The sequence below is a fragment of the Macrotis lagotis genome, chromosome 1 (assembly GCF_037893015.1).
Source record: "Macrotis lagotis isolate mMagLag1 chromosome 1, bilby.v1.9.chrom.fasta, whole genome shotgun sequence".
Taxonomy (NCBI): Eukaryota; Metazoa; Chordata; class Mammalia; order Peramelemorphia; family Peramelidae; genus Macrotis; species Macrotis lagotis.
The window spans coordinates 41969985-41987027 of NC_133658.1; the positions used below are offsets into that span (position 1 = coordinate 41969985).

The 17043-nt window shown below is 36.7% G+C and overlaps 1 protein-coding gene across 10 annotated transcripts in view; it reads right to left on the bottom strand.

Moving 5' to 3' along the window:
• Nucleotides 1-17043, bottom strand: part of CNOT1 (CCR4-NOT transcription complex subunit 1) — a 100006-nt gene that overhangs the window by 15836 nt on the left and 67127 nt on the right. For 9 of the 10 annotated variants that reach the window (XM_074199044.1, XM_074199049.1, XM_074199026.1 and 6 more), the window contains 14 exons: nucleotides 15963-16199; nucleotides 15721-15861; nucleotides 14379-14558; nucleotides 11200-11316; nucleotides 10537-10647; nucleotides 9117-9194; nucleotides 8691-8868; nucleotides 7765-7895; nucleotides 4655-4951; nucleotides 4124-4264; nucleotides 3917-4021; nucleotides 3053-3172; nucleotides 1641-1832; nucleotides 255-397 (listed from right to left, as the gene is read on the bottom strand). In XM_074199044.1, coding sequence (XP_074055145.1) covers nucleotides 255-397; nucleotides 1641-1832; nucleotides 3053-3172; nucleotides 3917-4021; nucleotides 4124-4264; nucleotides 4655-4951; nucleotides 7765-7895; nucleotides 8691-8868; nucleotides 9117-9194; nucleotides 10537-10647; nucleotides 11200-11316; nucleotides 14379-14558; nucleotides 15721-15861; nucleotides 15963-16199 — 2171 coding nt within the window. The remainder of the gene's footprint in view (nucleotides 1-254; nucleotides 398-1640; nucleotides 1833-3052; nucleotides 3173-3916; nucleotides 4022-4123; nucleotides 4265-4654; nucleotides 4952-7764; nucleotides 7896-8690; nucleotides 8869-9116; nucleotides 9195-10536; nucleotides 10648-11199; nucleotides 11317-14378; nucleotides 14559-15720; nucleotides 15862-15962; nucleotides 16200-17043) is intronic. The other variant, XM_074199046.1, reaches the window with a different exon arrangement.

The window sequence follows — 17043 nt, forward strand, 5'->3', positions numbered from 1 at the left end:
CCTGGCAACAAAGGGCCATTTAAACTTTAGAAATACAGAGGATGGGGGCAGCTAGGTGGCGCAGTGTACAGAACACCAGCCCTGGAGTCAGGAGTACCTGGGTTCAAATCTGGTCTCAGACACTTAATAATCACCTAGCTGTGTGGCCTTGGGCAAGCCACTTAACCCCATTGCCTAGCAAAAAAAAAACTTAAAAAAAAATACAGAGGATGAATGCAGTTCCAAGTCTTCTCTTGCATCTGGCTACTACTGACCTTGTGATCTGTTTGTTACACCATGGAGACCCATAGGCTCGACCATCCTGTAAAGCTTTCAGGACAAGAAGGTGACACTCCCGGTAACGTAGCAGCAGGTCAGCATCAGCCCCACTTGTGGCATCAAGCAAGCCCTCAACAGCCTACAGAACAAATAAAATCATCATATAACATATACTTACAGTCAGAAACAAAGCCTATCTTCAAACCACAACTTATTCCCAAGGCTTTGCCTCTCCCTAACTTCCTTCTGCATATCTTCTGTTTTACTTCTAAATCTTATCTTCTTCACCTGATCTATTTAAACTACATCTTCCCTCATCAAAGAAATAAACTGAATTTTTCAGTCAAACTCATATCTTTTTCTGTCAAGAGGTGCCAACATCTTTCCAGTCCCTCATGTTCATAATCTTGGAATCTTTCTCCACATATCCAAGGAGTTATCAAATCTGGTTGTTTCTCCCCCTCTATTAACTCTCCCCTCACATAGCTACCACCTGAATTTAATCCCACTCCCCCAAATTGCTGCAACAGTCTCTCCACTGACTGTTGTCTGCCTGAAGTCTCTCCCTAGTGCACTCCAAGGGAAACATTGCTGCCAAAGTAGTTTCCCTTTTGAGCAGATCTAACCATGTCACTGGTTCACTCCTACCACTTGGCTAAAAGTCCAAATTCCTCTATTTGACTTTTAAGTTCTTCACCACCTTACCCAAATCTATCTTTCCAGATTGGAGAGATACTCTTTCCCCTCTCGCTCCCTTGTGGATTCAGTCTCCTATTTGTTCCTCACAAACAACATGCCATATATCTCTCCTTTGTTTTTTTGCCTTTTACACTAACTGCTCCACTGAAATAAATTTCTCTTCACCTTCACCCCACCAAAGATTGAGAATGATCCAGTTTAAAACCTCTTCCTGAACTCCCAACTGCTAGTCACTCCCCCTCTATCCCTATTCTCTATATATGCTGTATCCATGTAGAGATGCATTTTTTGCCTATTAGAATATAAGCACTTTAATATAAGGCTTATTTCTTTGTGCTTGTATCTAGTATCTAGAATCTGGTGCGGCAGCTGCCCCAATAAAAACTTATAGATTGATTTCATTCCAGTTGGAAAACCATCTGTTCTCTTTCTTCGTATAAATTCTCTTATACCTAAAGTTCTGGTCAAATTATTATCTAATTTATAATTATCTAATGAGTCCCTAACTGTATAACACGATTGCTGACCTCTACTTTAAAAAAATCTATGCAGAATTCATAATGCTTGACTTTTATATAGGAAAAAAACCATTGAGAACCCCAGATATAAGATCACTACTAAATAAATAAAAAGGGTAAGTTTTCATTAGGATAAAGCCCATCTGACTACATGAAGAAGCTGACCTTCTGCAGCAAGCCCAGGGCGGCAATGGCATCCCGAGAGTTGCGTGACATAACAACAGCATCCAGAAGGCTACGGAGAGTCTGAGACTGGGGGTTCATGCCTAAGGCTGGAGGAATGGCATGCAGGTGCTGTTCCAATTCCGTGATACATTTTTCATAGATCTGTGCTACATCATCGGTAGCCCAAGCTTGCTGTTACAAGAAAAGCAGGAAATCTTCATGAATGACAATGGCTTAACTTGTATTGTCACCTCTTTTAGCTTACCATTGATTTTTAAAGGTGGCCTACCATACTCTTAATATCTAACTAGAAAGAAATTTACTGTTTTATGATGAGAAGTCATAGCAGTTTACACTGACGTGAACTTTCCTCAGAAAACAGAGTGGGGGGCGGCTAGGTGGCACAGAGGATAGAGCATGGGCCCTGGAGTCAGGAGTACCCAAGTTCAAATCCAGCCTCAAATACTTAATTACCTAGCAGTGTGGCCTTGGGCAAGCCACTTAACCCCATTGCCTTGAAAAATCTAAAAAAAAGAAAAAAAGATGAGCAGGTTGGTTTCAGAAAAATTTGGGAAGACTTCCATTAATTGGTGCAAAGTGAAATATGCAGAACCAGGAGACCACTGTCCAAAGTAACAGCAATATTGCACAATGACCAACTGTTCTCAGCAATACAGTTAATCCAACAGAGAAGAAGTGATGGCATCTGAATTCAATTCAAAAATAAACATTTTTGTGGGGGGTGGGGGGGAAGAGAAGGTAAGCCTGTGGTTTCTTTCACAATATGACTCACATTGAAATGTTTTGCGTGATTTGTACATATATAACCCAGCTCAAGTTGCTTGATAGCTTCAAGAATTGGGGGATAAGGGGATAGAGAGAGAATTTAGAAATCAATATTTGTTCATTTTCTTCTTAAAGAACATCTATATTTCAACAAAAAAATTACAATTACAATAAAAAAACTGGTGGCTAACATTTGAAAGTATAAATTATGACTTCAAATTCAGTTATTCATCTATTATTTATTTTCAGATTAGAAACATTAACTTCTTTATCTTAATCCAAAACTAGGAAAATCTACATAGTTTAACTTGTGATAGAAAGGGCAGCTTGAAGTCAGAAAGACATTTTTCTGAATTCAAATCTGGTCTCAGATACATACAAGCTGGGCAAGTCACTTAACCCTGTCTCAGTTTCCTCATCTGTAAAATGAGCTGGAGAAAGAAATGGTGAACCATTCCAATATCTCTACCCAAAAAACCACACTAATGAAACAACTGAACAACAAATTTTCAGGAAACAGATTTTTTCCACTATCAAAATTAAGGTTCCAAACCCAAATAATTGAAGGACAAGCTAATTCCTATACTAATAATAACTAACAGATTCCATTCAAGTCCACAACTTACCTTCATAGGCTGAGCTAAAAATCCTGTCGGCTGAGTTAAATCATTTGTAGGCAAGAAGCCAGGAACATTACGTGCAAACTCTTCATAAACAGCCAGCTGTTTTGGGTCTACACCACCAACCTTTTTAGAAAAAATAATAATGAAGATAAAGATAATCATGAGCTTCAAAAGACAGAAAGCTTCTGGGTCAAGATGATTACATACAGAACATCTAAAAAAGTTAACATTTGAAAACAGCCAAGATTCTACCTCTTTACCAATCTGGGTAACCTATCTTGTCCACAAATTTAACAAATGGTTAATCCCAAAAGAAAAATCTTTTTTAGGAATATAAGTGGGGCAGGGCAGCTAGGTGGCACACAGTGATTAAAGGTCTGATCCTGGAGTCAGGAGGACCTGAGTTCAAATCTGATCTCAGACACTTAATACTTACTTAGTTGTGTTACTTTGGGCAAGTCACTTAGCCCTATTGCCTTGCAAAAACAAAAAAAGGAACACGAACAGTAAATCTATTCTGGTGAATGTCATCATTTTTTCTTTAAGTTATCTGATTCTCACTTTCCATTAAGGACTAGAAAGGAATTAGCACTAAAAACATGAGGGGGATAAAAGTAGTGACAAACCATTAAATAAATGGCAAACAATGAGTGACTTAAATTTTCTAATCTTTCTAATTCATGAGAGAACTTATCAATTCCACCAAAAGTTGCCAAAAGTCAAATCCTTTACAAATAACATGAGAGCAACAGGTGATTTAAATTAAATGGAAAAAAAGATTTTAACTCTCCTCTCCCATTCCAAATTACCATTCTACTTCTACAGAACATATTGTGAGGGGAAGAGACAATGGCTATGAATTCTAACCTTCAGTCTGATCTGCTCTGGCATCCGCTCAGCCTGGTATGTCAAAACAACAGGATCACAGTACCTGCGTCCCTCTTGCCTTGCATGTTTTCGAAGCTCAAATTCCTACAAACAAAAGTCTTGCTAGGTTAGTTTTGTTAGAAGGTTCTTTTTAGGAAATATTACTTCACAGAAAGCTCTTAAAAAGGCAGATGCCAAAGCCCTTACAGTTGCCAGCCTCTTGTCCATTTCTGGACCTGCTTTTTCCACTGCAGTCTTCTGGATGAAGCAGCATGCCAATTCACAATTGTCCTGAGCTAGCTGTGCTGCTGCCTGCTCCATCATTTCCCTCTGCTGGGGGGATGCAGCCTAAAAAAGGATAAAAATATTATGGCTTTCCCACTGAAAGAAAAATTCCTTGAGTTAAACCATTTATGCTATTTATCTGTTACTTTATATGAAAATTACTGACAGTTAATTAAACTATCCTTTAAACAAAAAACGTTCAAGTAATCTAGTATCAAAGTCGAAATTGCCAACAATAAATTTTAAGATTAGTTGAAGAAAGTTAACTGTTTACATGAAATGAAGAAATGACCCCCCATTTCTGTTGCTACACATAACCAAAAGTGAAACACAAAAATCAGAGCATTTTTAAAAAGAAAATGAATCTCTGTTTAGTTTTGGAGGGAAGATTTTTTTATTTCTAACACTAAGATTACTCATCATTGGTTATTATAATCTTTTTTCAACACTTACTCGTAGTGCTGTGGCAAAGCTGTTTTTCAAGTTGGTAGCTATGCTCATGAGTAATGGTTCCCTGCAAGTGATCATAGCCATGCCAGCAGTCAGGTTCCTCATCATGTGATGAGCCGCTATGCGCATGCGTGACTCCTCAGAATCCAGTGCAAAATCTTTCCTAACAATCTGTTCACAAGTAGTCATGGCAATCTTAATTGACCGATCCACTACTGGATGGACAAGCTCTTGGACAGCCCGTTCAATTGCTTGACGGACACATTGCTTCAATTGTGGATGGGCCTGAAACAATGGAATCTGGAACGAAGAAATATTAAATCAACTCCTAGTTAAGTACCTAAAACCAAACCCCATTTAAGAATAACTGTGAAATCATAATCTTGAAATTATATTCAAAGTTAAATTGGTCAAACTAATACCAAACAGCAACTGAAAACACATGTAACTAAAATGACTGGTATATTTCTGTTATCAATAAACATTAAAAAATATATTAAAATACTTGAGATTTTAGTAACCAAAAAACTCAAAACAACTCTCCCTTGGTATGGCATAGAAATAAGTCTTCATTTAAAGCAAATTCCAATTATAATGCAACTAATTTGAATTTAAATAAAGCAAAAGTTTTCTACCTTGGTTTTATTGACAAGTAGAATGCATTTTTTTAAAAAAGGCAAAGCAGAAAAAGGTGTCTCTTCTTTTGGGGACCTTCATACTTCATTAGTCTTACAACAGAAAGACCATCCTTTTAAGACAGCAAATGTACCATGTACCAAAGAGTCTATTTTAAGCCTTTTCCATCATCACCTTATAAAAGCTCACTCCTTATATCATAATAATTCAAATTTGGCCCCCTTTATTAATTTTTTTTCTTGCTAATTAAAGCCATTTTCAATTTAGTATTATAACAAATATATAAATACCCACACTTCTGGAAATGATGTAGAAGAATTCAACCTATGAGACAGTCAAGAGCACTACAATTCAATGTCAGGTGACCTGAGCTCTATATCTTGTCCTGGTTGCTACTAGCTACCTATGGGATGGTAGAGAAGTTCCTTAACCTTTCTGGGGCTACTGCCAACTCTGTAAAAGGAAATTAAATGAGCTAATCTCAAAGGTTCTATATACAACCCTAAGTAAGGACCCTGGGGAAAAAGGGAATGATATATTTTAAAGAACAACTTGTTGGGGCAGCTAGGTGGTGTAGTGGATAGAACACTGGCCCTGGAGTCAGGAGTACCTGAGTTCAAATCCAGCTTCAGACACTTAATAATTACCTAGCTATGTGGCCTTGGGCAAAAAAAAAAAAAAAAAAAAAAAAAAAACTTGTTCAAATTGCTACTTTCATTGGGAATATCTTTAATTGTCCATGATTAGGATAACTCCATATAATATAATCAGAAAAATATTTTTTTTACCATAATATGGAAATATCTGTGAAGCAGCTGTATGTGTGTATATACATACGCGTAGACATGAGCAGAGCAAGAGGAAAGGGGTGAATAAAACATGACAGTAAATCTGTGTGACTGTCCTAATCTATAGATTGCCTACCAAACAAACTTTACATTTAGGATTCCAGCTAGAAGCTGAAATCACTAACCCCTACCTCAAAATGAGGATGAAAATTTTAAGGTGAATATATACAAAGATAAGCTCAGTTCCAGGTATCTGCCAGAAGAGGTAGAGACTTAAGACCAGGCTCAGAAGACCTTCTGATTTGGCTTGCCAAGAAGAGCCAAGTGGGAGAGGAGAACCTAAGAACCAACATTAAGTAATAATTTAATTCATCCTGGGGCTCACCTTTGCAAAAAGCATTTAAAAGGCCATAATCCATGTTAACTACTTGTTAAATTTTAAAATATAGAAATATAAAAAAAATCTGTGCTCAAAAGCAGCACATGAATTTTAGCTGATGAAACTCAAGTAAAGCTGATTGAACATTCACAGGCTGTGCCAAGAGCCCAAATACTTCTGGTAGAATAGCGTAAAGGAAATGGAAAAGTAGATGGAAACCAGATTTATTAAAAAGCTAGTTACCCAAACAAACAAAAAGAACAGATTTAGTTTATTGTCTTAAATTTATAATAGCTTTTTAAAAAATGATGTTTATTTAATATTACAGCAAATTATGAATTAAGATAAAAAAGGAAAGGAAAATTGCATTTGAATTTATAATATTACCGAGCTATTTAATACATCGGGGGAAAAAAAAGTGGGGTTTTAGGTTTTGTTTGTTGTTGCTGCTTTTTTTTTTAAAGAAATTTTCATAGTGATCAATTTAATTCCCTTAAGGGATGATTTGATAGGATCACTGAAGATTAGTACAACTGCTGGTGACTCTCAAAGTCCTTAGGTGTAATAGATGCAACAATCACACTGGTGAGAGAGCCATAGAAAACAAGGCCTACCTTACCCACCAGTTTTCTGCCCCAAACAGCCTACTCCTTCATCTTGCTCCTTGGACTCCTCTTTAATGGCTCTGACCTTTTCCTGAATCAGAGGTCAATGCCCAAGCATTCTGATCCTTTGGGGGTACTCACCAATGTAACAAGAAATATGAGAGAATATAAATATTTCAGTGACTACCTTCCATTTCCTTTATTGCCCCATTTCCCTTTTCCATCCCTAAGTTCTACATCTTTTCTCCTTCACTTCCACAAACATGTCTTGGTAAATGTTAGGACTGGAAAGGGAAAAATAGAGCAAATGAATTATGTTGTCCTAAGTACCTTTAACACTGACAAGAAATGGAGATGGGCTATGAAGGAAACAAAATGGCTGGTCTATGCCCACTCCCCCCAAATAAGTTAATCCCCAGTCTCCTAATAGCATTATCAAAATCTAGAGCATCTCTTTACATTCTATGGTTTTTAAACCCTATCAGCAGACAGTATTAACAGAGAAATCAGGTAGGGAAAGTAAAAAAAAAAAAGAAAGAAAACGATAGGAAGGAAAGTACTGAATAACACTGTATGACTCCAAAGACTTTTTTCATTTTTCTTTTTTTTGGGGGGGGGGGACGACAGAGAGAAAAATGCATAGGGAGGTGAAAAAGTGAAGAACAATCTTTAAAATTGCAGAGAAGGGTGATCCTGGCAACTTACCGTAGGATTGAGTGTAATGTGTGGAGCCAGACCTCCCAGTGAATAGACATTGATATCATGGTAGCTGTATTGAGGCTGTGGAGGAACAGTAGCTGTACAAGTGGTACTGGTAGCTGGGGTAGTAGAAGTAGCTTGATAGAAAAAAGGATAAAAATCAAAATTGGAACTGCTTAGAAAACAGACCAAGTGCTTTACAAAAGTAGTTGAGTAGCTCTGAATTAGAGTTCAACTGATAATCTTGAAAAAAGTCATAAAATATGGTTCAATTTAATCAACTGCTCCCCAGGGCATTGATCCATTCTCAGGAATTCTGCCACCTCCACACAAAACAAGTGCCCAGATCTAGATGATCAGGGAAGAACCCTAATAAGCCATTCACCAGAAGAGTGTGAGGTCCTGGAGTCACAGTAAGTGATACCACAAGGTTAGACGGAGGACTACAAGGACCTTACAAGGAGCTGACAAGGACATGGAGCTGAAGCTACTGGAAAATCATGATACTCTCTCCAAATAATCCCCAGGCCACCTAGGCTGCTAGAAATAAACCATTTCTATTCACTAAAGGATATGGTAAGGACCTATACCATTTGAGGAATAACAGACCCACCTATAACTTTTAAATTCTTTTACAGTAAACTCTAATTCAAAATAATAGGAGTATTGGGGTTTTGAGTTATTCCAATATTTTAGGTGGTTTTAGTATGGATATACATGCTCAAGTACACATGCATAGGTTTTCAACTACTGATGAAGAAAAAACTAATAAAATCTATGAATATTTTCATGAATATTCAAAAAGGTCATCAGGACTATGGGTTAGCCTAAATATCACTATCAATATGACAGCTCACGGAGCTTCAGATATGAAGAGTATTCTAATTGCTATAAGTAGCATGAAAAAATATGTTTTTACTGATGGTACTCACTGGTGGTTGTGATGGGAGGAAGTGTCTCTGGTTGCTTGACATCCTTTTTAGGAGCAGAAAGCTGTTCTTCTAAGTTCTTCAGTCTGTCTTTGTCTTTCAGGAGACTCCCAGGTTTTAGTTCATTGATGTCCAGGGCAAGATTCTTGCAGAGAACCTCAATCTCAAACTTCAAGTTTAACTGCATCATTACAGTTGAATTAGAGTTCAAATATCAAAATTATAACTAAATCAATACCGCTAATTTGTCTTCCCACCCACAAAGCTTTGCAGACTGCCATCAAAAGGCAGAGTTATGACCAAAACACAAAAACTACTACTACAACTACAAAACAATTGATTTTACTTCTTTTTGTAAACAAAACATAAAAGCATCAGTTTCTTGCCTACCGTCAAGAGAATAATTAACAGTAAGATGAAAATATTTACCTTTAAATCGTGTTCTTGGTGAAGCTCAGCTAATACATTCATAATTGCCATTGTCCAAGGATTTGGTGGTCTGAAAACCTGAAGAAAAAAAACAAAAAACCCTTATTTTAAATATCTAAGCAATTATGCATGTGCAAATAGCCATAATAATAAAGTTCACAACTCGTTATTTATACCACAGAAAGAACAGAATATGAAAATAGGAAAACTATTGTAGCCTACTCTGAGTGAATTCTTGATTCCATGACATCTCCAGAGCAAGATCAAAAGTAATTTGCTTTGGGGCAGTTAGGTGGCACAGTAGATAAGAGCACCAGCTCTGGAATGAGGAGGACCTGAGTTCAAATCTGGGCTCAGACACTTAATAATTACCTAGATGGGTGACCTTGGGCAAGTTACTTAACCCCAATGCCTTGCAAAAAGCAAAAAAGGAAGTAATTTGCTTTAAGTCACCTCATATCAGATGGAAATCCCCTGCTCATCAGGTCTAATTCTTACTTGCTTACTGAGAAACTAAAAAAAGAGGATCTACATAGTATTTTTATTTTCATCTCTTTGTATGATGAAAATGAAATTATATAAAAAGACTTTGTATGAAGAGAATCAACTCTGATCTCAATAGCACCAAAGTTGCAAGGTGGTAATGACTGTGATAGTAGCTGGGTTCCATTTACAAATGTGAAGCTCTTGATCCAACAATTCTGAAGAGCAATATGGAACCACACCCAAAGAGCAATAAAAGCTGTGAAGACCCTTTGATCCAGCAAAACCACTACAAGGTTTGTATCCCAAAGAGATCATGAAAAGGGGGAAAGGACCTACAAGAACAAAAAAAATTTTTTTCTGGTGGCAAGAATAAGGAGATGCACATCAACTGGGAAATGGACAACAAGATACGGTATATGAATGTAATGAAATACTATAGTTCCGTAAAAAATCCAGACTTCAGAAAGGTCTGGAAAGACTTGAATGAAATGAGCAGAGCCAAGAAAACATTGTACACATTGATAGCAACATTGTGAGATGATTCAGCTATGATGGACTCAGTTCTTCTAGGTTCAATGATTAAGGACGATTCTAAAAGTCTTGTGGTGGAAAATCACATCCAGAGAAAAAATTATAGTCTGACTGTAGACCAAAGGCATACCATTTTCACTTTTTTTAAAAGTTATTTTGTGTTTTCTTCACTCTCATGGTTTTTCTTCCCTTTAGTTCTGATACTTCTTTTACAACATTATAAATATGAAAATAAGTCAAACATGATTGTACATGTATAACCAATAAATAGCTCACTGTAGTGGGGGAAGGGTGAGGGAAGGGAGAAAAACGTGGAACTCAAAAGTTTTACAAAAAGATGCAAGTTGAAAACTAATGTAGTTGAAAAAATAACATACAAAAAAAAAAGTGAAGTAGTTCTTACCACACTCCGAACACTGGATTCTAAGACTTTGGCAACAAAGGGTACCACATACAGCAATTCTTGCTGTCCTTTAACATAAGCTTCCAACAGCAAAGATTTTACATCTAAGTCCTGAACAAAAAGGAAATGATATTTAAAAGTTTAAGAATAGCTCACATTTAAGTCATTTTTAAGATGCCTCCAGCAACACATATAGCTGAAAGATATTAATAAGAAACTCTAGGAAATAGGTTGGGGTGAACTTTTTCCAACATCTATTACAACCTATTAGTCTTCTTTCCAGAAAAGAACATTACCTTCAGATAAAAGTGCATTTCAGTGTTATCTACAATAATGTAGAAAACTAAGGAATATAGAGCACAGATTGCTGTTAGCACATGCCCAGATCCTGACATTCTGGGTGTTTGCCCCAGACACCCACCAATAATTTAGACTAAGAAGTCATTGGCAGCAGTCAAGCTAGTAGATACAGTTGATAGAACACTGAAGGACACTGACAACTCATTTCAGTCAACTCCATCTTTTCAAGAGGTCAGAAAGGCTAAGGAAATTCCCCTGAAACACTACACTCAGAAGTAGAGAGAGGGCCGGACTCCCAGGATAAACTCTCTTGTCCATGCTTGAAGAGTCTGGGCTCTAACACAGTTTTCAATGGAAACTCACCGTGTGTAAGATGGGTTTGTTTTTGGCTAATGTGATCATCCCCAGCCAGTGGCCCAGGTTCTTCAGCAAGGAGCGGTCTGAGAAATTGGCTGCTGCTTTATCTGATGTCAGAAGCACCTAAAACATTTTTTTTTAAATTGAGAGACTTGGAAAAATGCAATATGGAGTAATGAGAACTATTTCTCTGCCCTAGAAGACTAAAAGTTCAGAACTTATACAATGACTTTCCAATGGAAAGACCTACAATTTCAGACAACCACTCTTCTCCAATCAAGTTCTCTCTCTTAATATTTTTACACACAATCAGGGAAACATTCCCTTCTTTTACAAGACAACATCCTATGCTCTGAAAACTCCACAAAATCATTACAGTGACCTGACTTCAAATCTATTTTGAAGAACCAAAGTCATGTCTCCTGAACAGAGAATGATGCCAACAAAACTGCCTGAGGGTGTATGTGGGGGGGGGGGGGGGTGTGTGTTTAATTTTAACTAGAACAATACCATTCCAAATTATCCAGGACATTCTACTGCTCTCCAGAGATTTTTCACCATCTCCCTCCAACAGTGAGAATTTCAGACAATAAAGTGCCTAGCTGTTTAGCCTCAGCTGATCCTTTTCCTAATCATTTAAGTTTGTGCCACAGTCAAAGCTCTCTGTGGCTTCAGACTTGGCTATATTGTTCTTTATGTATATGTTCAAGTCCACTTGCTCTAAAAATTGTAGATGCAGCAGGTATGTTCCTTAACCCCAGTGCTGGAGCATGAGCTGGAGAGGCAAGCAGCTCTGCTAGGACAGGAGCTATGGGATTCTTACTTTAGCACTACAGCGTAACCTAAGGTGGTGAAAATGTCCATCAATAGGTTTAAAAAATAGTGCTTTGAGACTGGTGGTTTATTCAGAACTTTCCAAAGTATTCCCTTGTTCCTCAAAGAGGAAATGAAATAAACAGACTTCAAAGCTAAATAGCTCTCATGCTAATTTCCTTTTTAAAAATATTTTTAAGTGAATTAAGTGAATGTCCTTCAATTGGGGAATGGTTTAACAAACTGTGGTATATGTACATCATGGAACACTATTGTTCTATTAGAAACCAGGAAGGATGGGAATTCAGGGAAGCCAGGAAGGATTTGCATGAACTGATGCTGAGTGAGATGAGAAGAACCAGAAAAACACTGTACACCTAACAGAAACATGAGGGTGATGAACAACCTTAATGGACTTGTTCATTCCATCAGTGCAACAATCAGGGACAATTTTGGGATAACTGAGATGGAGAATACCATCTGTAATCAGAGAAAGAATTGTGGAGTTTGAACAAAACTCTAATTAAAAAAAAATGTTATCTTATTATTTTTGCTATCTCTTATACTTTATTTTTCTTTCATAAGGATTCTCTCTCATCACATTCAACTTAAATGTATACCATGGAAACAATATAAAGACTAACAGATTACCTTCTGTGGGAGTTGGGGGGGGGGAGGGAATTAAGATTAGGGGAAAAATTGTAAAATTCAAAAACAATAAAATCTTTCTAAAAATAATATTTTTAATGAAGCACTCAAACATGAATTTACTAAACATCATGTTTTTATCTTCTTTGGGAAGACTAGACAAATCCCTTTTAATTCTACTATCTTTCCCCTCTCAATTATTTTCTGTTTATCTTGTATCTTCTTGTTTATCCATTCTTGAAGAGAACCATGACTTCAGCTGACAAGCAAATGAATTGGAATTAAGAGAGGCAGTACGGTACCCAGTCACCAACCTCACTTTCTCCTTCAAAGTCATATGAATCCAGTGGTCAGAAGTTCAGTTGTCCTGATGTATCCAGCAACCACCCAGCCGTCCCACACTATTGTCTAAAAAGAACCTTGCTTGTGACTAATCTTACTCAGAGTGTTTAGGGTCTCCTGGGTAGACATATAGCTGTGCTCTAGTTTCATTGACATTCTTTGGAGGGAAAGGGGGTTTAGTTCTGAGACAACATCAAGTAAACTAAGGCAGCTATAAAAAGAAAGGCTTGATAATGCTCAGAAAAGTAGTGGAATAAGGCAATTCAATATGTGACTCCAAACCTGTCTGTAAAACCTTGATAAACAATCAAATACCTCACTACAACTAGAAATTTTACAATCATTTTCCTCCAGATTCAGACAGATACAAGATATATTAAAGTACCTTGCTACTTATCCTTTAATAAAATAGGAATGTAGGTAAGTTTGTAAGGTTGGTAACCTTCATCATCTGTCATGAACAATTGTGAAGTTAAGCTAAAAGTAATAAGAATTTATACCAGATATTTAAATTGTTAAACTATCATTTATTTACTTTCCAAATCAATTCCCAGAAGCACAACAAGCAAACCTTAGGCTAATAGGACCAACATTAGTAATAAGAGTTGAGTCAAGAAAAGTTCTAAGACACATAATATGATGAAGAGCAATTTCCCTCAAGCTACCCAATATCTGATTTTGAGATTTTAAAATCATAACTATAAAGATACAAATTTTTAAAAACAATTAAAAATTTTTTTATCAACAGGATAAGTTTTGGGGTAGGGAAAAATAAAATAAGTGGAAATTTTCCACTACTTCAATCTTAGGAAAGAAAGTACAGTCCGATTCAGCAAAATGAATTAAAAATACAAGTAATCTAAAGGAGACCAATTGTAAAAATTATGCCTATCAAACAAACAAAAGATTAATTTTATGATTTAAAAAGTACCTAGGAAAATTAATAGATACCCTTGAACATTTTCATTTTACTAAGGAAATATACCTAAGAAGTTATGATATATTCTGCAAGACATGGGGGAGACTACCAGGGAAAAGATACAAAAAAAGAAAGATGACTTCTTTTTTCTTTGTGGATTTTTGCAAGGCAATGGGGTTAACTGACTTGCCCAAGGTCACACAACTATGTAAGTATTAAGTGTCTTAAGACTAGATTTGTACTCAGGTCCTCTTGACTCTATCCACTGTGCCACTTAGCTGCCTCAGAAAGAATTCTAAGAAACTGAATAATTATTATTTTTCAATTATTTTAGCTTGAAGCAAAGAACAATGTATTCATTTAAAGCACAAAGTATATTAAAAAGGTTTATCTTGATTGAAAAGCAATATAAAATAGGCATTTATTACTGAATGTTAGAAATTATAAAAGATTTACTACTCACTTTAATATTTCTGTAGGTCTCATTCAGAACCATCTTATTAAATTCAGGATTCTTAAGAGTATCAAGAAAATTGGAATAAAGGCTGTGAAAGTTTGGCTCGATACTGACTCTCTTCATGACAAGATATTGTGAAACCCAAGGCATAAACTCCTCTTTAACTGTTTCCTTCAACTCTTCAACCTGGGCAAAGAATATTGTTGTGAAGAATGTTTAAAACACAATGGAATAAAACTGGATTATGTGACTCAAAAGAACAAAAACTCCACTGTCTCCACTAAATAACAATGAATCTATTTTTTGATAGGAATATGCCATGTGACTTCTATTGATCAAAAATGCACCTAACAGAAAAAAGCTTTTAACCTGCACCCAAAGTTAGAGGAGATTAGTCAATAAGAACTTAACTAGAGGGTACTAGCAGTGAACCAAGCACCTAGCACAATCCCCCATCCAGAGACAAATAATTGAGTCCATTTAAAACCTCCAAGTGTTAGTAGTTTAACCCTACTACTCTAAGAATTTTGGGCAGTCCTTATGTAGACATTGGATGGAAAGTAATCTCAGAAAAGAAGGGGACAGCAGCTGCAGATGACTAGAAAAGCTCTGTACCTGAAATACAAAGCCTGAGTTCCCAAATCCTAGAAATCTTTTTTTTAAAACTGAAGTCTACTTATTGTAGATTAACATGTTAATATAATGTCCTAAAAAAAAACAATTCAGATAGGTCTCCCTGCTTGTATAAAATACATTTCAATAATGTCAACCCTACTGTGTAAAACAGTCTATGTATTTTACTTAAAAATGAAAATGTGATACAACATTCAATAAATGTATTTAATGAGAATAAAGAAATTAATGACATCTATAGATGAAAAATTGGATTTTTGAAATAGTAATCTGATTTCAACCATGACAGACTTTGGGTAATGTTTTAAACCTATGTCAGACTTAAAGGAAAAAAAAGGAATTGGAGTATAATTCAAATTCTATTTCCCCTACCTCTTACTTATATAACCTTACATCCCTCCTGAGCCTGGGATTTAACCCACATATAATAATACTACAGGATCTTTGAAGTTCCAATCAGTTTAAGAGTTATGATTCTATTACTTAAAATTCTAGATACACATCTCTTATTCTATTAACTATTTAGCCTGAAAAACAAATTTAAAAATAGGACATCAGTATCAGAAACTAAAAGCATTCATGCATCTTCAACTTCCCTCTAAGAGCTAAAGTAATATTTCATTTATTTGTATGTATGTATGTATATAAACACACACACACACACATATTATTATTCACGTTCATTATGGACCCTAGAAAAACAGAGGATGCTTACTTTTTGTGTCATGTTAGACTGAGAAAGATTGTTGAAGATGAAAGCAATTTTTTCCTGGACATTTTCTGGAGGCTCCACAATTCTCTCAGTTTGGTCTGTAGCCACAAGCAGGGTATCAATATTTGTAGTATTAATAGATGGCTAAAAAAGAAAGTAGCAAAGTACATAAAAGTGACACGGAAATTCACGGCCCAACCTCTCAGAATGATTTCTCAGCTTCCCAAAGAACACTTTTCATTTACCGGCACATCCTTCTTGAAGCTGACACCCGTGGGCCTGGTGATTGTGATGGTTTTAGCCACAGTGGTGGTTGTTGAGGTGGTTACAATAGTGCTGACTTGACCAGCAAGAGGGGCCTTTGCTGGAACCTGGGCCTGGGCCTGGGCCTGGGCCTGGGCAAGTGCAATACTTCCAGGGGTAGTAATTGAACCCTGCATTTTCACAGGAGGATCTCTAGATTGCTGCCCATATTCAATGTACTAATTTAAAAGAAAAAAATATTCATTAGGTTGAGGAACATGAGGGAACATAAGGAAAGAGTTAGTTTTTGCATTTTTTTTCTCCTTTAGCACTGCCACCCCAAACTGGTGAAGGTTATCCTCACCTAATCAGGGGGTCTGCTCCTACTCCAATCCATCTACTAAGTAGTCAGTCACCCAAGTCTGATCATGCCCCCCTCCCCAACACAATCAATCAGGAACACTGAGTCCCCATCAGCAGGAGGATCAAATAAAAAAGACTCTAGAAGTTAAAGCCCTAGAGAACCTGGCTCCTTCTCCCTTTCCAAGCTTCCTACTGCTTTATTCCTCCCCTTTTATGCAGTCATCAATTGACACTGGAAGCCCTGGATATTCCCTTCCACTGGCTGGTTCATCTCCTGATTCAATGGCTGTCTCCCAGGCCAAGAATCCTCTTCTTTTCTCTGCCAACTTCCCTGGATGCTATTTCCAGTCTAAGCTAAGATCCCAATTTCTCCTGCTTTTGCCAGTTCTTCTGAATGCAGATTTTTCTCTGAACTGACTTCCAATTCACCCTGTATATATCTTGCTTCTACAAAATTGTTTGCAAACTGCCTCCGCTGATTAGAGCAGGGTTTCCTTCGAGGCAGGCACCATCTTTTTCTTTCTTTGAATCCCCAGCATTTAACACCCAGATAGAGCACTAAATAAACATCTTCTGAACCAAATTGCCTTTAAGATTTTTTTTAATTCTCTGACTTCTTCCATTCCTGGGCCCCTTGAATCCCTTCAGAACATGATTCTACTTTCACATTATAATTTCCTTCCATCTATTGAGGTTAACTGTAATAATGCAGTATTAATA